The sequence below is a fragment of the Suncus etruscus genome, chromosome 1, assembly GCF_024139225.1.
Source record: "Suncus etruscus isolate mSunEtr1 chromosome 1, mSunEtr1.pri.cur, whole genome shotgun sequence".
NCBI classification, from domain to species: domain Eukaryota; kingdom Metazoa; phylum Chordata; class Mammalia; order Eulipotyphla; family Soricidae; genus Suncus; species Suncus etruscus.
Window position 1 is genome coordinate 58,701,845 of NC_064848.1, and position 27,506 is coordinate 58,729,350.

The 27,506-nt window shown below is 44.2% G+C and overlaps 1 protein-coding gene across 1 annotated transcript in view; it reads left to right on the forward strand.

Moving 5' to 3' along the window:
- The first annotated feature begins 3,518 nt into the window (after positions 1-3,518).
- Positions 3,519-27,506, forward strand: part of ACO1 (aconitase 1) — a 68,460-nt gene continuing 44,472 nt past the window's right edge. The window contains exons 1-4 of the mRNA XM_049773168.1: positions 3,519-3,606; positions 22,396-22,514; positions 23,655-23,823; positions 25,757-25,894. Of these exons, the coding sequence (XP_049629125.1) occupies positions 22,418-22,514; positions 23,655-23,823; positions 25,757-25,894 (404 nt within the window). The 5' untranslated portion in view covers positions 3,519-3,606; positions 22,396-22,417. The remainder of the gene's footprint in view (positions 3,607-22,395; positions 22,515-23,654; positions 23,824-25,756; positions 25,895-27,506) is intronic.

Consider the following 27,506-nt stretch of genomic DNA (forward strand, 5'->3'; position numbering starts at 1 on the left):
AGAAGTTATCATCATCTCCTTAGCTTAGCATAAACTTGATACAAATTTCAAGGATGAAGTTGGAACAGACAAAAATGCATTTACTGTGTTGTTGCTTATCGCTTATCGGCTGGGTTGAAGGGTGGAGTGAGGGTGGAGAAAGGAAGAAGAAATAAAGGTCAAAGGGAGGCAGAAAGGAGATAGAGGGGAGGAAAGGAAGGAGCCAAGAGATGGGATTTTCCATTTCAAAAAGCTCAACCAATTACATGAAAGAGTTTCTTCATTAACTGGAAAAGGAAATAAGTTCAGTTAGTGACAATGAGTACGGAAAAGACAAGTTTTTCTTCCTCTCTGTGTAAAAGTTCATGTGAGGAAGCTTCAAACAGTAAGGAAAAAGGGGTGGGAGGGCAAGAGAAGAGAAGAGGGAGGAAGAAGGATGAGGAGCAGCAGCAATCCTGGAGACTTTATATTACTGGTGTCGATCTTTGAATATGAGATAGAAGAACCATCTGTAGAATGTAGAATCCTTAGATACTGAGTACAAATCCCACAACTGAGCTAATCAGACATTCTAGGAGGTAGGAAGGAGTACTGGAAACTACTTGTTAACAGTAGAATTCTAAGAAGCTGGCAATTGGGAGTAGTTAATTGATTATCTACAGTCAGGGTCTGAGAGTGAAATTCAGCAAAAAAGTGTTAGCAACACTGCTCGAGAATAGTGATGTCAGACTGTCTTACTCTCCCACTATTTTTCATTTAATAATATATTTGATAGTAAGGTGGATATCAAATGGCCAATGGTAGCAGTCTAATAATTGGTCTACATAGCTGAGTCTACTAGAGGAGTTGGAGGTTGGGGAGGGACCTTGCAATACTGGCAGAAGAACACTGAAATTGTTTGTGGGTGTGGTATTGGAACATGATCTGCCTAAATTCTTTTAACACTATTACAAATCATGATGCCTAAATGAAAATGAGGGAGCAGGGCAGATAGTATGATTGAATTTGCAAAGCATGATCCAAAGTTAGCTATAGTATTTTTGTTTGATTAGGTTTTGTGGGTTTTTTGAGGGGGGGGTGTTTGTTTTGTTTTGAGGCCACACCCAGATATGCTCAGGACTTACTACTGATCTACATTCAGCAGTAGTAACTACTATTCCTGGTGCAGCCGTGTGTGTATGTGTGTGTGTGTGTGTGTGTGTGTGTGTGTGTGTGTGTGTGTTTATGAGAAAGAGAGAGAGCTAGAGAGATGGGATGCTGAAGATGAACTTATGTTCACCCTTATGCAAGGCAAGTATCTTACCCACTGTACAATTTCTCTAGCCCCTGAGTATAGTTTTTTTTTTTTTTTTTAGAAACTTCCTTTATTTGTTTTTAAACATAAGTTTATACTGGCTAGTGCTCAAGGCATACTCCTGGCTCTGTGCTCTGAGGTCACTTTTGGAGGACCTATGCCCTGTCCATGACTATCGCTCCAGCCCCTCAGACTTTCAATATGCTGAAGAAAGCCAGTTCTCATATAAGTAAACAAATCCAATGTAGTGTATTAATAATATACCATAAAGGTATCTGAACAAGTCCTCACTGTTTTTACTGTAGCAGAAGCTTCTGAATGATGCTTAAAAAAAGTGGTGTTAAATCACAGAAGGCCTCTGCCACTAAGGTCCCTGAGGCAGGCTGATTTGCCATCCTGACCAGTTACCATACCTGGAAGGCATCCTTTCAGAAAATCCAAAGAACGTGCATTCCCCTCAGTCATTTTGTATCATGCTGGAACTATTTACTAGGCAGTTTCTCTATAAGCAAAGTCATATGCTTCTAAACTTAATGTGGTTAACTTTCTCAAGATGGCATGACATCCAATTCAGGAAGTCAAAGTAGATAAGGAACCATGGAAAAATAATGAATTCCCATTCTGGATGTGAATAGTGGCAGGTGTGAAGATGGTGAGGAACCACAGAGTTGGGAAGTAAAGGCTGTAGAGATTAGATGAGGGTGAAGCCTATACAATGAGGAAGCTTGACCTTGCTTCAGATAGAAAGGATGGGAGAATCTGCATAGAGATGAAACAAGTGAAGATAAACTCGGTTTGTGCTTGCAGCAGTATGTAAGTAAGAGGAGAAAGACAATGGTGGAAAAGGGCCAAGGAGATAGAGAGTAGCATAAACACGGCATTTGCCTTGAGTGTAGCCAATTCCCAGCACTGCCCAGAGTCTCCTGAGCACCATCAGGAGTGATCCTTGAACACAGATCGGGAGTAAGCTCTGCTCAACACCAAGTGAGACCTCAAAACCAAAACCAAAGCAGATTACAATGAGCGGAAAGGGATGACTGAGACACAGAGAGAAGAGGTGACTTAGGAGAAGAAAGAGCTAAAGATAAGAGGAAAACAATGGCTAGTGTCCCAACACCTCAAAGCAGTCAGCAAAGACAGCAGCAAAAACCAAAGCAGATCAACATGGGAATTATTTTCTTGATGCTTTGGTTTTGAGGTTAGATCTTGTTCCTGCCTAGTCCCCTGACCACTGCAAGGGGCTAACCCTAGCACAGAACCAGGAGTAGCCCTTGGATACGGCATCCCCCCCAAAGATAATTTTAGCAAATTAAGAAAAACTTCCTCCCATAATAATAACAATAATAAATATCCCCTCTTTAAAATTTAAGATAGGAACTAGGAGATAAACTCAGAGGATCAGTGCGGGCAGCAGAGGTGCATTGAATACTCAGCACCCCACGATTCTCTGCCCCTCTCTGGGAAAACCCCCTGTAAGCACCCCGCAAAAACCCAAAGAGAACAAAAATAAATATAACCATTTCATCTAGCAAGATCGACTCTTTGGACTCATTTTTGCCAGAGAGGGCGCAGCTCCGACCCGCCTCTCCTCTCTTACCCGGTGGCAACCACCCTCAGGCCGGTTCTGATTTCCCACTGGGAAAATAAAATAAATGACACTTCTACACGCGGAGCCTTGCTGAGCCAGGGGAACGCTGGAGTCCCGACTGGTCAGCGCCATCCTATCATTCACTGGGCACGCTTGGCACCGAATTTAGGCTGGGGGGAATGGGGCGAGGGAGCGAGAGGGCAAGAGGCGGTGGGCAAGAGGTGCTGCAAGGAGCACCTGGCTAGTACCGCTGCCATCCCACGCGCGGCCTCCGAGCTTTGACAAAGTATCAGATGGGGAAACAGTTGCATTTCTTCCCCCAGGCCTTCGGCTCCTGGCCTAACGCCATCGGGGCGCTCCACGCCCCACTTCGGGACTGAAAGCGCCCTCCGGGCCTCCAGCTGGTATCAGAGAATGCACACCCAGCCCCAGGCCTCCAGCTGGCATCAGGGGTTCAGGTCCCCCAAGATGTCCTCTCGCTGCTTAGCCAGGCGCCACTGCAGCCAGCCCAAGAGGAATCAGGCGGGGCACTTTTAAAGGCGGGAGCAGGCGGACCCTGCCCCGCCCGGCTGCTCCGGGCCAAGGGGGGGACAGCCCTGCTGTCCGAGCCCCGCCTCTGCTCCGCCCCTCGTCCGGCGAGCCGGGGGCGGGTCGGGGCGGAGCGCGGAGCCACCGGCCGCTGTCTCTGCCGAGCGCCCGGGAGCGCGGCCCGCAGCCTCGGAGCTCCGCCGTGCAGTCCCGTGGGGTGAGTCTCCAGGCCCCGGGGATGGGCCTAAGAGGGGGATCGCGGCGAGCCAGCTTCGTGCCGCAGGCTCCCCGATTCACCTTCCGGGCTCGGGAGAGCTTGGGACAGCGAGTGGCTCCGGGGATGGCGTGGAGTAGGGGAGGCCGCTGGGGGTGGAAGGAATCCGCGAGTCCTTCCTGGACGCTGACCTCTCTCTCTCTTTCTCCCTGTCTCCACCGCGGCCCTGATTTGCAACGCGCCGGGCTTGGGGATCGAGGGTCGGTGGGAGCTTGGGGATCGGGGACTGGAAGTGTTCCCCCACTCCCCAAATCAGTGGTTGGCTTTTGGCGCCGGGCTGTGCGCGCTGCCCGGAGGGAGCTCGCAGGGGAGCAGCGTCCCGGGGTTGCTGGCCAAAGCCCGAGTTGCGTGCGCCCGGGGCCTCCGCGCCACTCTTCGCCCCAGCCCCTCCGGAGACTCGGGGATGGGTTAGCTGCAGGGGGGTGCAAATCTGGGACTTCAACCCGAAAGTCTGGAGAGAGTTGGGTGACAAGCGACGACTTTCCGTGTGGGATTTTCGAGCCACTGCTTGCGGGGAAGGACTGGGAGCCGGTGTGGGTTCGAGAAACACATCCGAAATGCACATAATCCTGGAAACGCGCGAAACCCTTTTCTTTTGCTTTTCTTTTGTTTTTTCTTTTTCTTTGTTACAGTTTCTCCCTAGGAGGTGTTCGGGGAGGGGACTGACTCTCCGTGCCGGAAGGTCTCTGGGAACTGGAAGTGCTTGGCCAAGGCTCGACTCCTGTATGTCCTCTGCATGCAAAGTTTGCGCTCAGCCAGCTCTGCACTTTCTCCGGCCTTACATTCTTGATAAAGTTCTTTCTCGTATAATTGAAACGGCACATTTTTTTCTTTAAGTTTGAGCCTCACCTGGCGGTGCTCAGGGTTTACTCCTGGCTCTATATACTCAAGGGATCACCTCTGGCGGTGTTCTAGGGGAACATTTGAGGTGCAGAGGATTAAAACCAAGTTGTTGGGTGCAAGCCAGACAAGTGCCTTACCCCACTGTACTATCTCACTGATTCCCTCCGAGAAGGGGAATTTTTTTTAAACCCACTCAGCAATGCTCAGGGCTTACTACTGATATCATCACCCTTGGAAATGCTCAGGGGACCATATAGAGTGCCTGGAATGAACCTAGTTCAGCTACTTGCAAGGCACATGCATTGCCTCTTTCCACCCCTTCGTGTGTGTGTGTGTGTGTGTGTGTGTGTGTGTGTGTGTGTGTGTGTGTGTGGTTTTTGGGTCACACCCGGCAGTGCTCAGGGGTTATTCCTGGCTCCAGGCTCAGAAATTGCTCCTGGCAGGCATGGGGGACCATATGGGACGCTGGGATTCAAACCGGTGACCTCCTACATAAAAGGCAAACGCCTTACCTCCATGCTATCTCTCCGCCCCCCCCCCTTTTTTTAATAGTGGAAGAAACCTGTGTGAAGTTCACCAGTAAATCTCTTGCCAGTGTGAGGCCCTGGGTTGGGTCCCCTCCATTGCCAAAAAAGTTGAGCTGTTTTTAGAAAAAGGATGTTTCTGATAGTAATCGTGTGGTATTATCTTATATTCTAACAAGTCTCTTTAGTATCAGGTTTAACAGAAAGCAGCAGATCAGTCCATGGGGTGCAGTAAGTAGCCTTGGGTATGATTGTGGGGTGCTCTCTGAGTGTTCTCTGAAAGAAGGTAGATTTTTCAGGATAGAACTGAGTAAACTTTTTTTTCTGAAAAGGGGGTCCTATAGGCGACCAACCATGGATGTCAACTGGATGCACTCCACTCGGAGCCAGTGAATTGGGAGGACTGACCAGTGGCATCTTTTGATTTAGTTTTGGAGGGAGGGACATCCCATTATAGTTAAGTGAGGGAGGGGGTTCAGAGGTCTACTCTGGTTTTCTCACTGTGCAGTGTCTTCGGCTCTAACCCACAGTTTAATCCTCCAACTCACTGTCTACCAAAGGGAAACTTTTCTGTCTGCTGACCTTCTGCTCCCAAGCCTTTGGGGCCTTGGTGGGGCAACTTGGAAATCGCCAGCAGCATCAGCGTTAGAGGCGCTGCTGCTTCTGCTTCTGTGGACTTTGTTTGCTAACTGTTCACTTGTGGGAGAAGCCCAGGGCACAGACCACAGCGCATTAGTGGGTACTGGTGCAGAACTCCGCTTGGCTGAAAACTCATCCTCTTGGTTTCTATTCATGGTTGGGACCAGCTATACCTGGTGCCCAGTTCTGTCAGGCTTCTGCCTTTCTGGACCCAACAGTGGAGAAATGAGATTGCTGCAGGTGAGACACTGGACCATCAGAGTTCACAAGAAAACAGGGTCCTGTGTGGAGAGAAATACCCCTTATCAAAAGAGTGCCTCAAAACATAGACTGAGAAAGCTAGGGTCCCGAACTCTCAAGAGATAGGTCAGAGCAGCCTTTATTTCCTCGTATCTGACAAAGAAATTCTACCTGTCTGTTGCAAGTCAGTCCTTGATGGGGCTGGAAGGTGAAGCGATGGAGGATGAGGTCTTTCTCCTCCAGCTCGGACCACTTGTCCGTCACTTTGTTCAGCCGACGGGTAGAAAACTCACAGGCAGTCAGGCTTCAGGAGATACCAGCTTTATTCAGTGGATAAGGCTGAAGAATTTCCCAGCCTTCCTCAGAAGCTTGCTTTTATAGACAAGAATCAGGTACCACCCTAGGGTGGGAGCAGAATACCAAGTAAGGAATAATCCAATATACTATCACCAGGTCACACCCTAGGGTGGATACAATAATTGATTAGGGTAGGATCAGTATGATAATAATCTTATGGAAGTATTTTCATATATAACGCCTGTCTTCCTCTTTTCACTTGCTAGAAGAAGTAACTTTCCGTTCTTCTGTCTCTCCATCTCTCTTTCACTCTTGAACTTGGTTTTTACTAGTGTTTACGTGAACCCTTTCCAACTTAATAGAGTCAGTTGTTAGCTTGAAAAGGTCTCTATGGAATAGTACCACATTGGAACTGGAAAAATGTGGCCAGTATTGGCAGTAGAAAGAGGTTACAAGGTAGAAAAATTTTACTTTTTACTGTTTGAAATGTTGTGTGCCTGTGTATCCTAGAACATTTATATATTGCTTTCATAATCTCAGCATCCTAGACATTTATTTCATTTTATTTTATTTTATTGGGGGGGCACACCCAGTGACATTCAGGAGTTACTCCTGGCTATGTGCTCATAAATTGCTTCTGGCGTGGGGGATCATATGGGATGCCGGAAGATCCAATCGTGGTCGTCCTAGGCTAGCGTGTGCAAGGCTTTATCACTTGTGCCATCGCTCTGGCCCTGTTATAGACATTTAAAAATAAGATAAGGTGGTTTCTCTGGAAACACTGTTTTTACTACTACCTTTTTCCAACAAAACAAATTAGTGTTTTCCTTGCCCACATCTCAGTTCTGAACTAGAGTATGTCATTGTAGTGTCTATTACTCCAAAGGCCCGACTTTAACCCCTGGCACACTATACACACACACACACACACACACACACACACACACACGGACGCACAAAGTATATATTACTTCAATATAATATTGTGAAGGCAAAAGGGATAGAACAGTGGATAAGACACTTTGTTTTCATGAAGCAACCCATATGGTCCCCTAAATACCCACATGGATTGATCCCACTCAGAGCCAGGAGTAAACCCTGAACACTGCTAGGTGTGGCTCCAAAACAATATTGTTTTCTCAGATGAATTAAATGCAAACTCCTGTGCAAGGTGAGAAACCCCAGATTCCAGTGTACTTTAACAGACTATTATGCAGTCCTTAAACCGACAACTGAAAAAAAGCTTTTTCATGAAACATCATGAAGTGAACTTTACTATTGTTTCCATGGGGGCTATCCCCAGTGCTGCTGGTGTGAGGGTACGGAGAAGACATGAGGTGTGGGAGTTCAAACTCAGAGCCTCACACTATCAGGAACATGTTCCTCTATTTTAACTGTCTTCCCAACTACGTGAAATAGTTAATAGTTTTTAAATGAAAAACTTGTTACCAAGAGTACTTGGCTGTAAGGCCAAGCGATAGCACAGCGGTAGGGCATTTGCCTTACACCCAGGTCAGACCTCAGTTCCATCCCCGGTGTCCCATATGGTCCCCCAAGCCAGGAGCGATTTCTGAGTGCATAGCCAGGAGTCACCTCTTAGTGTCACCTGGTGTGGCCCAAAAAACAAACAAACAAAAAAAGAATACTTGACTGCAATCCTATTTCCAGAGAAGAGAAGGCAGATGGCCCATTGTGTATGACATGAACTTCAGCCATCCTAAGGACTTTATACTTGGCAGTGGGGTGGTCTTGATTTTCATTTTTTTCCCTTGTGGCCTAGGATATGACTCAATGGTACTTTCACATGCCTTAAATGCATGAGACCCTGGATTTGATCCCTGACACCACAAAAGTATATGTGTATCTATGTATTCTTCACTTAGATGTCTGATAGATACTAGGTAATATTAACCAGCTTTGCATTTAATAGGATAGGACGGAGGAAAGAGCTCAAAGGACAGAAGGTGGGCCTTGCAGACTGGAGGTCCAAGTTTAGTCTCCTGCACCACAGTGCCTCTCAAGCACTACCAGAAAGAACCCCAAGCAAAATTGGGGGAGTTCCTGAGCAATATCAGCAAAACAAGAAAGTATATACAACAAGCATTAAACTCAACACAGACAAAAATAATCCCTATAGTTACTTGGATGCCGCATGTTGTGGACCACACCATTGCCTTCTCTCTTGGGCCATAAACAGACCCATGGACCACCAACTTGCTTAGTTCAATTTCTGCTGCCTGTGAGGAGAGAAGAAATAGAGTGAGTCAGAGTTGGGGGGTGGGGACTGAGAACAGGCATGCTGGCAGACCGGCACTTTGTGTATCTGTGCCTGCTTCCCCTGTTGCGTCACTGTCCACATCAGCCACACACCCTCACCCTCCAACTGACCGAGAGCCTACAAAGTCCTTGATGTAGGTTCGTTCTAGTACCAGCACTAGCTGAGAGCCATCAGCCAACCATTTCCCCAGGTCCACTGACCTCTCCATCTTTCATTTGTTTGTTTTAGCTATACTTAGGGGAGGGGGACGGGTTGCGCCATATCTGTGCTCAGGGTTGTAACCTGGCTATCATCGTGGATCCTGTGTGGTGCTGAGATTTGAACCGAGTTTGCCACAGTGATAGGCAAGTTCCTTAATCTTTGTTCTCTCTAAGGCTCTTAGAGAAATAGCCAAGTGTTTTTGTTTATTTGTTTCAGGATTACACCCACAGTTTACACCTGGCTCTGTGTTCAGAGATCACTCAGAAGTGATCATTCCTAGCTCTGTGCTCAGGGATTACTCAGGCTGAGGGGACCCTATGGGTTACTGGGGATTAAACGCGGGCCTCCTACATGAAAAACCTGTGCTTCAGCTTGTTGAGGTGCTTCTTTAGTTGGTATCTTCATATTCAGTGATATAAACATTTAAAATTGCTATGACGTATTTATTGTTTTGACTTTTTTAAGAACAAGTATGTACTGGCTGCTGTAGCAAAAATTGTTTAAACTATTTGGCCCTGATGTCAGCCAAACTGAATGACCCTTGAACTCTGCTGTGCTGTCCTCATCTCTGCCTCTGGGTTTGTTCATCTTACTTATTCTTTTCTCCTGTCTTCTTCCCCATTTCTCTTCTGCCTCTAGTTCCAGTCCTGTGGTCCTTATCGAATTATAATTTATTTACATACTTATCTTCTCTTCCATGTTAGATTGTACTCTACCTGTAAAACAAGGCTTATTTTCTTTACCTCCTTTTCTCAGGTGGTACTTAGCAATACTAACTGCAAAGATGCTTAAGGAATGTTTGTTGGGGACTGGAGTGATAGTACACCAGATAGATCATTTGCCTTGCACACAGCAGCCTGGGTTTAATCCTTGGCAATCCAAATGTTCCCCTAGAACACTGAAATTCAAAAGCACACCAGGAGTGATTCCTGAGCTCAGAACCAGAAATAAGCCCTGATCATTGCCATACAAAATGGTGTATTGCATTAATCTGAGTTGATTAAATTCACTGTAGAAATTTTCTATAATAAAAGAAATGCATCCACCATATTGAAAGAAAATCTTCAATATTGTCTTGGACCAAGAACATTTACTCTCACCTGCAGAGATTTGGTGGGGAGGGGGAGTCACACCTGGTGGCTCTCAGGGGTTACTACTTGCTCTGCACTCAGAAATCGCTCCTGGCTCAGGGTCCATATAGGATGTGGGGGATCGAACCCCCATCCATCCTGAGTTAGCCATATGCAAGGCAAACATCCTACCTCTGTGTTACCACTCTGGTTCCTAGTTAGAGAAAGAAACTCTTGTACACTGTTAGTGAGATTATAATTTGTATCACCATTATGGAAGCAAAATGAAATACTGAGCTTTATTGCAGCTATTCACTTTCTTTTTTTTTTTTTTTTTTTTTTTTTTTTTTTTTTTTTTTTGGTTTTTGGGCCACACCCGTTTGACGCTCAGGGGTTATTCCTGGCTATACGCTCAGAAATCGCCCCTGGCTTGGGGGGACCATATGGGACACCGGGGGATCGAACCACGGTCCATCCTACGCCAGCGCTTGCAAGGTAGACACCTTACCTCTAGCGCCACCTTCCTGGCCCCAGCTATTCACTTTCTGCTTGATAAGAGCAGAAGAATCCAATCTAGCTCTCCACTGAGCTGTCCCCACTTGTGAGCCCTGCGATAAATGAAAATGAAGTCGGAATTTTTTAAAATGAATTTAATTGAGTCACCATAAGATATGCTATTATAAAGTTATAGATGGTTGAGTTTCCATCATCTAATGTTCTAACAGCCATCCCTTCATTAGTGTGTGCTTCCCACACCAGTGTCCCTAGTTTCCATCCCCCACAGACACTATCTCTATGGCAGACACTTTTCTTCTCTCTCACTCCGCCCCCTTTTTCCATTTAGACAGTGCAGTTTGCAATACTGTTACTGAAAGGGTATCATGCATATCACTTTACCTCCTTTCAGCAACCACTTCTTGTCCAGAGTGATCATTTCCAACTGTCCTTGTAATGGTTCCTTCTCTGTCTTAACTGTACTCCCCCACCCCCAACACTTGTAGGGAAATTGTTTTGTTTTGGAGCCACACCCAGTGGTACTTAGAACTTACTCCTGGCTTTGTGCTCAGAGAGCTCTGGGGACCATATGGGATGCTGGAGATGGAAACCAGGTCTCCATTTCATAGGTAGTGCCCTGTTTGCTGTGTTATCATTCTGGAACCTGAAATTAAATCTTTGAGATGCCAGCTAAGAATATTTGATTGGTTCTTCCTTGTCTTCAGAATGTAGTGAAGTCTTGAGTGAAGTCTCTCATCTCATTTCCTCTCCTCTTGGCTCTGCCTAAGGTGCTCCCCAGACTACATCTATAGGAAATTAACTGCCTTTCTTTGCCCAGAATAGAACTACAGTGATTTCCTTTCTTCCATGTGCTTCTAGAAATCTGGTACATGTCACTTCTTGTCTCTAGACACTTTCTTGACCCTCTTCCATGTTGCATTAGAATCCCTCCCAACACACACACTGCTTCCATGTGGAACACAGACTGTATGATGCTGGTGACTCAGTGTGTGCTTAGAGAGCCATGGGAATAGTTCTTCCCCTATCCCAATGGTTTACTAATGTCAGATGCGTGAATTAATTTGGATCTGCCCCTTATCTCAGTGTCCAGAGAGGCCCAGATATCAGAGGTATTAGAAGTGAATGAGCTGAGTACTGCTCTGCTCTGCTCAACAGTGAAGATCCAGTTGCATGCAGCTGCCTTGCTGTGCGTGGGCCACTGAGACATATTTCACTGTGATTTCCTAAGATCTGGGCTTTGGGGTTTGGTGAATTTGAGTTGATTCCATTTCCTCCTCCCACTAAGCTTGAACTCTGTCTTCAACTGCCAGGCACATCATGATAGATTTAGGGGAAAGAATATGCCAGTCAGAACAGAAAAGCAATTCCTTCTAGCTCAGACCCTCAAGATCAGTAAATAGTGAGATTTGTCCACTGAGCTTTGGAGAATTTTATTTTATATTTATGTATTTAATTTTGGGGCTACACCCAGCAGTGCCCAGGGCTTAACTCTTGGGTCTCAGGGATTATTCCTAGCAGGGTCAGGGGACTGTAAAGGATGTTGGCCAGCTGTATCTAAGGCAAGAGCCGTCTTCCTATACTATCATTCCAGCCCACTTTGGGAGATTTTTATTAGCATGACTCATTCTGTTCTTGAGGCTCTGGTGAAATTCCACTGGTGAGGTGGGTGAGTGAACTCTGACACTTGGTGGATTCATCAAGAGATTATTTAATGCTGCCCAGTGAATCTGGTGACCCGACCGACTCCCAGCATTGTGCAGAGGCAATTCTTCCCTTCTAGTTCCTGAAGTTAGGGTTGACTAAGTTTATTCAAAAGGAGTTACAAAATAAGCTCAGGAGCTTGCAGAAATCAAACAGCCTGCTTGTAAAAAAGATTTTACCAGAGAGAGTACAATGGATAAGGCTGTTACTTGTCTACCTTTTGATTTCCAATACCATGTATGGTCCCCCTAGTACTTCACAATGATCTCTGAGTACTACAGGTTGTGCTTTCAAACTCCCTGCACCCACCCTACCTCTCTCTCTCTACCCTTGCCCAAAGAAATGGATTTCAACCAAGTCTGTTGGGTTTGGGGTTTTCTTTTTGTATGGTTTTTTTTTTTTTTTTTTTTTTTTTTGGTTTTTGGGCCACACCCTGCGGTGCTCAGGGATTACTCCTGGCTGTCTGCTCAGAAATAGCTCCTGGCAGGCACGGGGGACCATATGGGACATCGGGATTCGAACCAACCACCTTTGGTCCTGGATCGGCTGCTTGCAAGGCAAACACCGCTGTGCTATCTCTCCGGGCCCCTTTTTGAATGTTTTAATGGGACCTAGCAATGCTTGGGTTACTCCTGACTTCACTCAGAAATTACTCCTTGTGGTGCAGCAGGACTTGGTTCAAATCACGTAGGTCTTGGTTTTTTGAAGCTTCACTGAGGTCTGGGCAGCTACAGGGTAGGGGATTCACATTTTAAGAAAGAACAGAGTGAGCACTGACCTCAGTGAAGAGAGGATGAGGTCAGGATGCCTGATTCTGAAGGACACTGCCCTGCGTCTTCCTCTACTTCCTGACCAAGTGTTTCATGACCCCAGCTGCTTTATTTTCTCAGTACATCTCTGGAATTCGAAGTTCTCAACTTCACTGATAACTTTCTGTGAAGCTCAGCTTATATTAGCACACAGTGCTAATATCTCCATGCAATGGAGATAACAGTTTGCTTTGAGCTTTTGCTAGTAGGATTTGTTTGTTTACTTACAACTAGTGGTGTTCAGGGTTTGTTCTTGGCTCTGTGCTTAGGGATTACCCCTGGAAGTGCTGGGGGATCATATGGGATGCCAGGACTCAAACCCAGGTCAGCTACATGCAAAGCAAATGCCCTGCCTGCTATACTTTCACTCTGGCTCTTAGAAGGATTCGTTTAAAACAAGCTTAGGTTGTTTCAGGTAAGTGGTTCATTTTTGGGAGTTTCTATCATCTTAGCCAGGAAGCCTCAAATTCAAGAAGCAGGGCTGCTCAATCAGCATTGCATCTGCTTAATCAGAGTGCCCTGGGCCTCCAAATCCTAATCATTGCCTTTGGTGGGGGCTCTGCTCATCCACCAAGTGAGTCATGCTCATTCTTTATGCTAGATTCTAAAAATGTCCCGTGTTACTTAATATGAAAGTTCTAGAAAGCAGAAGGGTTACATTTCAGGAAGTTAGCATTTTTAAGATGCAATTTAGTATTTTCATATTATGAATTAATTTTGTGCTGCACTTGGCTAAATTCTGATTTTGGAAATCACCCGTCCCCAGTCAGTACTTGATAGTTCAATTTCAGTCCAAACTCCTACCAGGACCAGCCCTGCTCCCTCCCAAAGGCTTTTCTCCTCTTTTGTTCTTATTCTGATCTGCCCCAATTTCTTTCCTCAGAACCTTCTCAGGGCCTTTGCACATTACTTTCCCTTCCTCCAAACTTACCTCACCGCCTTCAAGACTCTGCCCACATGACTCCAAATCAATGAGGCCTGTTAGGCTCTCCGACACCCTTCAAGGCCCATGCATTCCCTGATGACTTCCTAATACTTTATTCATTGAACTGGTCACCATTTGCTGTTGTTTATACATTCATTTATTTACTTGTTTGGTTGCTCTCCCAGCACTAAAATGGAAGCACCACAAGACACTGTCAATTTTCTTCCCAGTTATTGATTAACACTTTCTCAGACTATAAGTTTTAGCATGTGTTTAGTAAATAAATCAGTGACTAAAAATAGCATTTTATTAGAAGAAAAATATTTTAGATCATCGACTACTATATGTTACAGTGGAAAACTGGGGCTCAGAAAGACTTATTTAAAATGAGATCGAGTCATTCAGAAAAGGTTTCAGAGATCTTTGCTCAAGTAGTAGAACACATGCCTTGCACAGGAAAATTGTTTCTAAATTTGATTCCTATACCACCTGCTCTCCCAACACTTGCCATTGTAGCCCTAATGACCTCTGAGTCCTAATAGGTATAGACAAACAAGCCACACACACCCCAAAAAACATTAAAAACTTATAATTCTTTGGTTTTTTTGTTTGTTTTTGTTTTGGGGTCACACCCAGCAGTGCTCATGGGTTACTCCTGACTCTACACTCAGAAATTGCTCCTGGCAGGCTCAGGTGACCATATGGGACGCCAGGATTCGAACCATTAACCTTCCGCATGAGAGGCAAACGCCTTACCTCCATGCTATCTCTCCGGCCCCCAAAACTTATAGTTCTTTGAAAAAAATTGTTGATATTAGCATTTGAGTGTTTTGGGAGTATCACTCCTAGCAGGTTCAGAGGACTTTATGTGGTACCAGAAACAAATCCAGATTGGCTTGACCACATTCAAGGCAAATAAATGCCCTACTCACTGTACTATTTACTTCAGCCTGGGTATCTTTTGTCTAAGACAAGAATAAACAAAAATAGACGAGTAAATGAAAAACTTAGTGAAGAACAAGAAGTTATTATTGTGTGATAGTAAAGCTTCTTGATCTACAGAGTAAATTTTTATTTTTATAACATAAATGAGCACCTTGCATGTTAAGAAAATGTGCTGTGGGGCCAGAGTGATAGCACAGCAGGTAGAGTGTTTGCCTTTGCCTTGTACACTCCGACTCAGATTTGATCTCCAACTCAGGTTCAATCTCCGTTTTCCATATGATCCTCCCTCCCCCAGCTGGCAGGAGTAATTTCTGAGCACAAATTCCTGAACACCAGGTGTGGCCCAAAAACAAAAACACACAAAAAGAAAATATGTTGTTAGGTTTGGTAATACTGTTATAAAGCCATTATTTCTCCAGAACCACCTGTTCACTACACTTAATTTTTCTTGGTTTTCATTCTTTCTTCAGGACAGTTGCTTTTATGACTTCTCATAAATACTTTGTTATAGATACTCTATTCAAGAGATTGGGGGTGGGGTGGCAATTACTTTTATGAGCAGGTAAGAGGATTAATAAAGGGACCTGGTGTCTGGGAAAATTCAGAGATCCGTAGTTTTGTTTTTTCAGTTTCCCAGATGCATCACAGAACTGCAGTTTATAACGCCCTGCTTTATGGCTAGAACAAAATAGACAAGCCCTGGTGGTTTGCCAGCCTGAGTGGTATTGACCTCAGTCTTGTTTATTCTACACATCCTTGAGATCTCACTTGTGAAAATAAAAATTGTTTATCAGTAGCTTGGTGTTTAGTTACATGACAGTTTACAAATGGGACCAATTAATTTTTCTTTAAACAGGAACAAAAAAAAAAAGCAAAGCTTAGCTAATCTCTATAGTGAACCGAAGTAAACTTTAGAGATAGAGTGATGGCACTTGAGTGTTAGAAGCCATAAAGGTTCTAGATCTTTATAGTTAGAAAAATGATGAGAAGAAAGAAAGCAACATAGACACATCACATTAAGTACAAAAAACTTCTTTTTATCCTTTGAATTGATTTTTGGAATATACTCTTGTCTTTTTTAGATAGTAACAGTCAATAATGCAGAAGTTAGATACATAGATATAGGTATAAAAGTATAGATATATACTTTAGACTGTAGAGTGGTGATTCTCAACAAATTGCCTGAAAGTTCAGACTTCCCTCTGAGAGAATATCTACCATCTACTTTCCTCTACCAGATCATCAGTGTGAATTTCAGATAGCAAACTATGTAGGAAGGATTTCAGATGTGGTGCCAGTATCTCATTTTCGGTTCCTAGTGGATGAGAACCAGTGACATGTTCCCCCTTGACTCAGCAGTTCTGGTGTTCTGTTCACAGAGGGGAGTGGGAAGGGCAATCCAGCCTCATCAGTTCAGTGGATGATATCACTTCCTCTTTTCTTAAGAAAAATATTTTTTCTCTTTTTCTAATAATTTTTGGGGGATTTGTTTTGTTTTGGTTTTGACTCTAGGTGGTACCCCCCCCCTCCTTATTTTGTGCAATAGAAAAGGCATCAGTCAAAACATGTTTCCAGGCTTACCCATTCTTCTCCCTTCCAAAAAAAAAGTGAGGGGGTGGATAACACTCTCCACTTTCCCCCAAATTCTACATTAACTATGTTTATTCTTCTTTTATTAGTATTGAATGAGGATTAGACAAAAACAGGAAGAAAACACAAAGGAACATAGCAGAGGGAGGGGAGGATGAAGAAAGAAAGGAATCGGAACAGTGAGAGCTGAGATCTTTGTGGACAGGGGACACAGTCAGCTCCCTGGCCAGTTGGTGAGGTTCTTAGGTAAAATCTCACCATGGTGCCTTGAGATAGCTTTGGAGTCTGTAGGACCTAGTTGATACTCAGAGCTTGGGGATAGTGGTGGATTCTGGCCAGAGTAAGGCCAACCCAGGACGCATTCATGATGTCTCGATAGTACTTTGGATCTGGACCATTCCCAAGCCAAACATTTTTTCCCCTCACACCCTCCTTGGAACGTACTTGATTGTTTTGGCTTTCTCTTGGGATTACTAAATCATTGGGAACTCCTTTCTGGGGGTTTGAGATGGGAGGGACATGACAAGTGAAGTCTGAGGAGTACTGATTTCCTGGGCCCTCAGGGTTTCAATGAGAGACTCTTGCCCAACTTCAAGCCAAACCAGTTTTAGATTGCCAGAGCCTCATTGACCTGTGACTCAGTAAAGATTGGCAAGGGACAGGGACAGGAGCCAGAGTGCCTGGCTGAGACCAAAGTATAGGGGACCCCTAAAAGAAGATGGGACAACTCTAGCATTCAAAACAAAATTTGGGGTATGATTTCTCCAGTCCCTGGTTCACTTCTGTCTCTTTCTAACTAACTTAGGTGCCAAGCCTCAGGATGGGGTGGGGTGAGGTGTGGGGTGGTGACTGGTGAACTCTAGCCAGCATCAGTCTCAAGACCTGAAATTCTTTATCCAGAGAGGCAGGTGGAGTGAACCAGAGTCCAATGGTCTAGCTCGACCTGTCTTTGCCTTGAGCTAGGTATTTGCCCCCAGAGCAAGTTTTTCCAGCTTCTCTGGGCGGCAGTCTCCTGAGCTGTAAAATGGGCCTAAGGATACTCTTCTGTAGCTATCCCTAGAGTTGAGAATAATGCTGAATTAATTAAAAGAAAATTAGTCCCTCACTCCACTGACTCCCTGAATAGAATTGCTTCAAGACTAGAGTGAAATTTAGAAAAAAAAATATATTTCCTGAGGAGAAATGGAGGCAGTTGATAGAGAAAATTACTTTGTGAGCCTTCCACAACGAAGGCCAGGCCTTGCTGGGTCCTGGCGGAGAGGGGAGACTCCTCAACAGAGGACATCCCTTTTGGCAAGCCTAAGTTAGTATCTTTTAGGACATGACCAAAAAAAATGCCACAAAAATTAATAAAAAAACAAACAAACAAACAAAAAGAAACACCATAATCTAGAGACTGGAAGGCCATTTAACAGTGTGAAAGCTTATCCCTCCATGACCAGTTCTATGCTAGTTCCTCACCATACCCCAGCTGCAAAGATTCTACAATGTTCTGCTGCTTTGGTACAGATCCTATCTGTGGATGTATTCTTTTCCTGGACAGACCAAACTACAGCTTTCCTCATTTTGTTTTGGTTTTTGGGCCACATCTGGTGGCGCTCAGGGGTTACACCTGGCTCTACGTTCAGAAATCATTCCTGGCAGGCTCAGGGGACCATATGGGATGCCGAGAATTGAACCCAGGTCTGTGCCAGGTCAGCCGTGTGCAAGGCAAGGCAAACGCCCTACCACTGTGTATCGCTCTGGCCCCTGCAGTCACTTCTAATTGGGTTCCAATTCCAGAGCAGTTGGCATTGGTGTATCTCACAATGAAAAGAGATGAGTGTCACTCATTTCAGAGCCTCCAGTTTTCAGTCCAGAGATAGCACAGGAGTTAAGGTGCATCCCCTGTACCGAACAGTCTCCTGAGCTGTGGGCTCAAGTGGGCCAGGGGACCTTAGATGGGGCCAAAGCAGTAAGCCCCCTGGCCCTTCAGAGTGAGCTGCTGATTGGATTGACTGAGAACTACAGGGAGGGGCATCTGGGCATCCTAAGCACCACTAAAGAATACCTCCCCCAGTAATAAATATTTTAAATGTTGGGCTGGAGAGACAGTACAGTGGGTAGGTCATTTACCTTGTTTGTGGTCAACCCAGGTTAAATCCTTAACACTTCATGTCTTCCAAGCTTGCTAGGAGTAAACCCTGAGCACTGTGGGTGTGGTCTAAAGACCTCTCTCCATCCCATCTTCAGAGTTCTGGTAGTGGAATTATTAGTCTCATGTTCCGCATCCACAGATGTGTAAATTGTAGACAACCTGGCACATTTCTTATTACACTGTAGATTTTTAGAGACCTCCCCCCACCCCTTAATACCTCCTCATTCAGCCAAGAAATTTTGCAATTGTGTGGTGCAGGTGTGTCCTGACTGCATGCTTGCTTTCCTTAACTCCTAAGCCCTGTCTCCCAAAGCAGCCCAAATGCTCACTGGGGGTCACCATGTTCCTTCATCCTCTGGATGATTCCCCACTTAGCCTGCTTCTATCTATTATGTGCCTCTTTAATTTTTTGGCCCATTCATCACTGATTTGGAGTGCTGGAGGGGGCTCCCAAATGATGCTTCAGAATACTGGGGTCCACTCATCAGGATATTCAGCTTGCCCAGCCAGTGGTTCAGTCCCTAGGATGTGGTTAATGATGGGAGAGAGAGTTGGGTGCTTTACTTGCACAAAGCCAACTGGGTTCAATCCCAGGCATCCCATATGATCCCCCAAGCACCACCAGGTGTAAATCCTTCACATCACTGGGTGTGTGTCTAAAACAAAACAAATCAAAAACAACAACAACAACAACAACAAGGATTTGATGCTGCTTAAACCCTGTAGCACCAGGACTACACCATGTAACAACTCACAAGCCCAGTCTACCATTTCGGCTGGTGCTAGCCAGTTGTTCACCTCAATTCCCTAACCCAGCTCCGCTGAGACATTGTCTGGGAAGCTGGGGCTATGAACCCTGGCTGGTTGTTCATTCTGATAAGAGGCAGAGGCTTCTGGAATTGGGCACGAGCTTATAGAGCTGCAGAGTAGATTAGAAATATTAAGTTTCCAACATCTGTAAACCGAGTCAAGTGGCAATTCAGATAGCCAGATTTTCAGACTTTCAGCCCCAGTTCCTGCCTTCAGCCTCAGTAGGGGACAGAGGACTCCTATCCCCTTCAAGCACACGCACATCCCAGTTCTCCCATCCCAGTGCAGCTTCTCTTGATTTTTTTCTAATAATAAATTTATTTAAGCACCATGGTTACAAACATGTTTGTAGGCCAGTTTCAGTGAAAAAATATACACCCCCTTCACCAGTGCAACCATCTTCCAGCTTTTCTTTTCAAATTGGTATGGCTCCCTCTCCTACTTTCATTTTATTGTTTGTTTGTTTGTTTGCTTATTTTTATTTGTTTCTGGGACACACCAGCGGTGCTCAATGGCTACTCCTGGATTTGCATTCAGGAATTACTCCTGGACAGATCAGGGAACATATGGTATGCTGGGATTAGACTGTAGGTCAGGCAGCCCCTTGTAAGGCAAATGCTCTACCAGCTGTACTGTCTCTCAGGCCCCCCTCTCCCCTTTACATCTGCCTGGCTACTTACCTATCTGCCTCCTCAATGAAGTGTCAGTTTCTCTCTCTCTCTCTCTCCATCATCAATGTACCCCCACATCCTGTAAATATCCCCCAACTGAAAGTGCATCACAATCACCAGGCAGGTTAGTGGTGGTGATTCTTGCTGTGCCTCCCCCAACTGCACCCTCCCCCAAAGCAGTGGAAACCCCTGGGGAATTCTTTGCAGCCACCACTACCTACCCACTCTCAAGAGCCCAGTGGCTCCAGTAGTGTCTTGTGTCCTCTGCTGGCCTTTCTCTAGGTCCAGTTTCAGAATTCCTGGAGAAGGAAGCCAGTTGGCTCAGGGCTGGTCAGATCCTTTCCTCATTTGCACCAAATGGCAGCTCCCCAAAACCCTTGTGGGCCCCAGGAGAAACAGCCACTGATTCTGAGTACAGAGACTCCTGCCCTGCAGACAGCTGCCTTGGCAGGCAGCATTCTCACCTGCTATTATTGTGGGCCAGTCCTACTACCTTGGAGGCCATGCAGGCAGGGCTGCTTCTCTGTCCCCAGAACTCCCGAGTACTAGGCTTAAAATGGATGGACAAGATCTTTTTAAACTTTAAAATTATATATATATATATATATATATTGTTTTGTTTTGTTTTTTTTTTTTTGGACCACACCAGTGATGCTCAGGGGTTACTCTTGGCTATGTGCTCAGAAATTCCTCCTGGCTTGGGGTACTATATGGGATGCCAGAGAATCGAACCACGGTTCGTTCTAGGCTATCACGCACAAGCAGATGCCTTACAGCTTGTGCCATCACTCCGGCCCCAAAACTTACATATATTTTTAAGCTTTCTGTATGCACAGTTTAAAAATGCAGCTAAGGGCCTGAGCAGTAGTACAGGGTGTGTGTGTGTGTGTGTGTGTGTGTGTGTGTGTGTGTGTGTGTGTGTGTGTGTGTGTGTGTGCTTGCCTTGTAAATGATCCACCCAGCATTTAATAAAGTCCACCCCCCAACCCCAGCACAATCATGAGTGATTTCTGAGCGCAGAACCTGGATTAGGCTCTGAGCACCCCCTGGTGTGGACTAAAAACAGAAAAGAAAAGAAAAAAAAATGCAATTAATGCTAAAAGATATAATCTTTAAGTCTTCTTCACCATTCTGACTTTGAGATTCTTGTTCCTTCTAAAAGAATCATCCTTTTGTGGCATAATGAAATGCCTGCCAGTTGATAGAAGGCACACTTGTTTTTTTTTTATCCCATCATTGTACATGGTGGGTTTATAAATATTGATTCCACATTCATCATCATCTAATGTTTGTAAGTGTACTGAGTTGCTTGGGCTGGCCGAAATGGCTCAGGGGTTGAGCACAAATTACTTGTATGTGGGAGTTCTGCTTGAGCCCAACATGCTTGTGTGCCCCTTCTATCCTCTTCCATCCCCCCCAAATCAAACCAAACAAAAAAAAAAAAACTATGAGTTTAAGCAGGAGATGATCATTGTTACAAAAATGGAACGATTCAAATTTGTTATCTAGAGGTAGAATCAGAAAGTAAATCTTGAACCTGAAAAGTGACTTTGCCATGCCTGGGTTAGATGAGAAAGGGAGAGGGAAAAGGAGGGAAGATGGGAGATTGGGTCTGGGGGCGCTAGAAAAGAGGGAGAGCAATCTTTTCCTACCCCACTGTTTGTTTCTGGGTCACTGTTCATCTGTGTGATTCATACTAGGAGCAGAGTCCTCTGTTTACTGCTTGTAAGATGTTAAATGATAGCTGAGAAGTTCTGCCCAGGGCTGGCGGGCACCCATATGCCTTAAAGATTTTCTGTTATCAGTACACTTTTGCCACCATAGGCAACAGTGAATCGGGAAGGCATTGAACTAGCATGTTTATTCCAAATGCTGTAGAGAATGTTACAAAAGAAAACAGCTGCTTTTGAGTCCCAACTTACAAAGTTCAAGTTTTTATAAACTGTTGTGTAATGTCTGTCACCTGCTCCTGAACTTCTTACCTCCTGCCAAGAATGACCTGCTGGGAGCTCAGAGGTTCAAGATTCCCCAGGAAGACCCAACCCCCATTCTCCTACTTCTATAGCTTTCGGTGAAAGAAGTGGTTGTAATAAAGCAAAAGAAATCTGGGATCCCGAGTTTACTTCAGCTCCTCTGGTAGCTTTAAGAATTATAATGAAGGGCCGGGAGAGATAGCACAGAGGCGTTTGCCTTGCAAGCAGCCGATCCAGGACCAAAGGTGGTTGGTTCAAATCCCGGTGTCCCATATGGTCCCCTGTGCCTGCCAGGAGCTATTTCTCAGCAGACAGCCAGGAGTAACTCCTGAGCATCGCCGGGTGTGGCCCAAAAACAAAAAACAAAAAACAAACAAAAAAAAGAATTATAATGAAATTACTACCGTATTGTTCAAATATTTATTTATGTTCTACCACTTCCTTCTTTGAAAAGGCAGTGAGTGGTTCCTTGAAAAGAATAAAGAGTTATTAAGGGCCAATTCACATTAGAATGAATGAGGCTCCATTTAGAGGGCAGATTCAATGATCATTTTCCTTCTCAGGAATCCGTAGCCATCAGGAACGATGAGTAACCCATTTGCCCACCTTACTGAGCCTTTGGATCCTGCAGAACCTGGAAAGAAATTCTTCAATTTGAATAAATTGGGAGATCCAAGATATGGTAAGTGCAGTGGAATTGCTCCCATAATTACTTTTATCTGCATAATAAAAACTGTAATGCCTTTTTGAGAAAGGAAGTGGCAGAGAATGGACCCCTTGTTCCCTTCCTACCTTGCTCTGTGTCTGACAGAAGTCTGGATGATTCTAGAAAGGAGGCATTTATATATAATGTAACAGGCAAAATGGACATACTGCCATTTAATCTGGATAACAGCCCAATACATTCAGGTTTCTAAAATGTGAGAAGTCTTGAGGAAGCTGTGGTCCACAAATGACTCAAGGACAGCTATGAGAAGAACAAAAAAAGAACATTATAGGTTTTTTCTGTTTCAGAACTTGTGCCTTTTCTGCTTTTGTACTCTGGGCTTTTTCAAATAATATTAGAGAACAGTTTTCATATATCAGGTTGGAATTTTTACTTTATAAATAAATCAAATTGTTTTTCTTATGAATCACCATTGTTTTACCCTAGGAACCCCAGCTACCAGGGGTTACCCTACATGGTGGTTTAGCTTTTGTTTCCTTTGAAAAGTATATATACATGATTCTATTTTGATCTTAAGGGAAATAATTATAAAGGTGTCATTTTTATTTCTAGAACATTAGTTTTCATAAGAAATGAGAGAGAGAGAGAGAGAGAGAGAGAGAGAGAGAGAGTAACAGTACAAACCAGGTTCAAACCTTAGCATCCTATATAGTTCCCTGAGCATTGGCCAAGAGTGATTTCATAGTGCAGAGCCAGGAGTAAGCCCTTAGCATGACCCAAAAAGGAAAAAGAAAGATAAGAATATTAATCTATGTTACTTGCTAACAAATATAACATAAAAATCTGGACTGGTTTTTTGCATAACAATATAAAGTAAATGTTTTGTTATTGGACTCTAAGGCAAGGTGAAGGAATAAACTTTTTTTTTTTTTTGCCTCAGCTGTGGGTGTTTTCTACTACTGAATGTCTCATAAACTGTATCCAATATCCATACATTTTAAACTGTTGATCACTTTTAACTTCACACCTCTCTATGGGAAGCATCAGGTGGTTCATGTCACAATCATATGACACAGAGATTGGCTGTAAAGGAACTCATACTAAGCATCTCTTTTTTCTTCATTTTCTTAAATGCTTTCTCCTTTTCCCTCTTAGTGCACTTACCATTTTCTATCCGGGTTCTTCTGGAGGCAGCCATTCGAAATTGTGATCAATTTTTGGTGAAGAAAAATGACATTGAAAATATCCTCAATTGGAATGTCATGCAGCATAAAAACATCGAAGTGCCATTTAAGCCTGCCCGTGTCATTCTGCAGGATTTTACGTAAGTCCGGTGTCACTTAATTTCCCTTTTCTTTGACTCCCTTATCAGCCTTTAAAGAGAGAGAGAGAGAGAGAGAGAGAGAGAGAGAGAGAGAGAGAGAGAGAGAGAGAGAGAGAGAGAGTGTATGGAGATAGGAGGTCATGTGTAGTTTGGGAACCATAACCTCCATACACAACAATGCCATGGATTGAACCCAGACCTCCATGAATTCATGTGAGAACCCTGGGTTCAATCCCTAGCAAAACATACATTCTCTCTCTCCTCTCTCTCTCTCTCTCTCTCTCTCTCTCTCTCTCTCTCTCTCTCTCTCTCTCTCTCTCTCTCTCTCTCTCTCTCTCGCTCTCATTCTCTTTGGTTTATCTCTTACTTTTGCAAATGAAAAGACGAAGTCCAGGCAACAGGAATAAACTGGATTGTCTCAGGCTGTTGAAATGTTGGATTGAGTTGTTCCTGCATCTTTTCCAATGGCAAGAACCATTGTCTTACGTTTTTGTTTTTGTTTTTTGGTCCACAGCTGACTATGCTCAGAACTTACTCAGCTCTGCTCTCAGGAATTACTCCTGGCAGTGTTTAGGGGTATATAGGTGTGCCAGGAATTGAACTTGGGTCAGGTACACACAAGACAAGCACCTACCCATTTTATATTTCTCCTCTGCAGACTAAGGATCATTGTTTTTGGTCTTACAGGTAATATTTCCAGCATGGAAAGGGAAATTTCAATCTCAAAACCATTTTTCTCCCTATATCTTGTCACCCCAAAAATGGATTCCAAACAATTGTGGGAACACCAATGATCTCCCCAAAAGGAGCTATGAGTATTGTACAAGGACTGACCTATAACTGAAACCTCACATCCTGAGAATCCCAAGAACCTTTGCTCTCATAACCTCTTTGAGATACTGTCACAGCCTCTTTGAAATATGGGATACTACCTTTCCTCTTTTGTTTGTTTTTTTTTAAGGGGGGGGGGGCATGCCTGGCAATGCTCAGAGGCTCTGCTTTCAGAAATTTCTCCTTGTGGTGCTTGGGGACCATGTGAGATGCTCATATTAAATCTGGATTGGCTGCATGTAAGGCAAGAAGAGCCCCTACCCACTGTACACTCTCAAGGCTGTGCCTTTCAGTTTTGAATTGACAATATTCTCTTCCTCTGGGAAGTCAAGTTTTATTTTGCCAGAGAAAAAAGCATCTAGATTTTATACTATTGAGAAAGGGAAAAGGAAGGATTCCCAATTTCCTTTTCTGCATTATATCCATGCCTTTAGGTTTAGGCTACCACCTCCTCTCTCTCTCTCTCTCTCTCTCTCTCTCTCTCTCTCTCTCTCTCTCTCTCTCTCTCTCTCTCTCTCTCTCTCTCTCTCTCTCTCTCTCTCTCTCTCTCCCTCTCTCTCTCTCTCCCTCTCTCTCTCTCTCTCTCTCTCTTATTTCTTTACACACACACAAACATACACACACTATCCACTCCCTCTTCCTGTCTCCCCTGAAACAATCATGACAGAGCAGTGAAAGTCCCAGAGTTTTTGAGTCTTAGCTTTCCCATCATTTCTCTGTATCAACTGTATTTATTGGGAATTTCATGCAGTGATAAAATTGCATAAGAGTGCCTATTCAGCACATCACTTACTACCTAAGCTATTTCTGCTCAAGAATAAATGATAGGAAAGATAGCATGGAGGTAGAGTGTTTGCCTTGCATACAGAAGGAGGGTGGTTTGAACCCCAGCATCTTATATGGTCTCCTGAGCCTTCCAGGAGTGATTTCTGAACGTAGAGCCAGGAGTAACCCCTGAGCGCTGCCGGGTTTAGCCCTCCCTCCCCTAAAAAAAAAAATAAGTGATAGGAACTTACTAGCTCCTTTGATAAGACTATCATGTTATTAATATGATCAGTGAAGGCAGATTCATTTTCTCCTGCTTTTTTCTCTCTCTTCTTAGGGGTGTACCAGCAGTAGTGGACTTTGCTGCAATGCGTGATGCTGTGAAAAAGTTAGGAGGAGATCCAGAGAAAATAAACCCCATCTGTCCTGCTGATCTAGTGATTGATCATTCCATTCAAGTGGATTTCAACAGAAGGTGAGAGATTAAGATAAATACGAGTTTTTTGCTTGTGTCAAATCCTGAAATGGAAAAATGAGTGTTTGGGGGAGGTACATGCACATGCGCACCCATGCATGGACTTGAAAAAAGTCACTGAAATATTTATTTGGGGAAACTCACTATTATTTTTCAGTGGGTTTTTTTTTGTGTTTGTTTTTGTGTCACACCCAGCAGTGCTCAGGGATTCCTCCTGGTTCAATGCTCAGAAATAGCTCGGGGGACCATATGGGATGCCAGATTCAAATCACTGTCCTTATACATGCAAGGTAAACATCCTACCTCCATGCTATTTCTCTGGCCCCTTCAGTGGAGATTTTTGAAGAAGTTATTTAATTTTTGTTTATTTTTTATTTTATTTATTTATTTGGGGGGGTGGTTTGGGTCACACCTGGCAGTGCTCAGGGTTTACCCCTGGCTCTATGCTCAGAAATCGCTCCTGGCAGGCGTGGGGGACCATATGGGATGATGCCGGGATTCAAACCACCATCCTTGTGCATGCAAGGCAAATGCCCTACCTCCATGCTATCTCTCCAGCCTCGTTATTTAAGTTTAAATCTGCCCATCACCACCCACCACCCCTGTTTTTCTTAGGTGGGAGCAACCTGCGTTTAAGCCATGCTTAAAATATGGATAAAACATATTTCTGCCTTGAGAGCTTGTCAGTAAAAGTATATGTTTGACCATAAAATTTTGGGATTTTGTTTGGGTTTTGGGGGCCTACTCGGCAGTGCTCAGGACTTACTCTTGGCTTTGCATTCAGAGATCATACTTGGTGGTGATTCACCAGATTAGTTGGTACAAAACGAACACCCTTTCCACTGTACTATCTCCGGTCTCCAAGAATTTTATATTTTAACCCACTGGGTCTTCTTTTTTTTTTTTTTTTTTTGGTTTTTGGGTCACACCCAGCAGTGCTCAAGGGTTACTCCTGGCTCTGCACTCAGAAATCATTCCTGGCAGGCTCAGGGGACCATATGTGATGCTGGGATTCTAACTACCATTCTTCCTGGCTCGGCTGTGTACAAAACAAACGCCTTACTACTGTGCTATCTCTCCTGAACCCTGGAGCCTTCTTGTTTATAAAAAATAAATTTTTATTGTTGATCTTCTGTTTTATAGTACTATTAATAATGGTTTATTATGCATAAGAGCTTTATTTCTTATTTGTCTTTTGATCCCAAGCCAACTGTTTTATACTTAGTTCTCTCTGCTTCTTGTTGGTTTTCATGTCTAGTCCTTTCTAGAACTTTCTTCTTTGGGGGGATATTTGATTTTCTCTTCTGACCAAATCCGATCAATATCACTAAAATCTTAGTATTAGTTAATAAATCGGAAATTTTGGGAGGGCACACCTGTGGTGTTCAGGGCTTAGTCCTGCCTCTGCACTCAGGAATCACTCCTGAGTGATTTCATATAGGGTTTTCCTGGGGGTTTCATATAAGATGTTGGGGATTAGACCTGGTTGGCTACATGCAAGATAAGTGCCCTACCCACTGTACTATCTCTCTAGTCCCTGTAAATCATAACCCCCACCAACACATCTTCAAGTTGTTTGGAAGGTCAGCCCATCTTTAAACCTAGACTACTT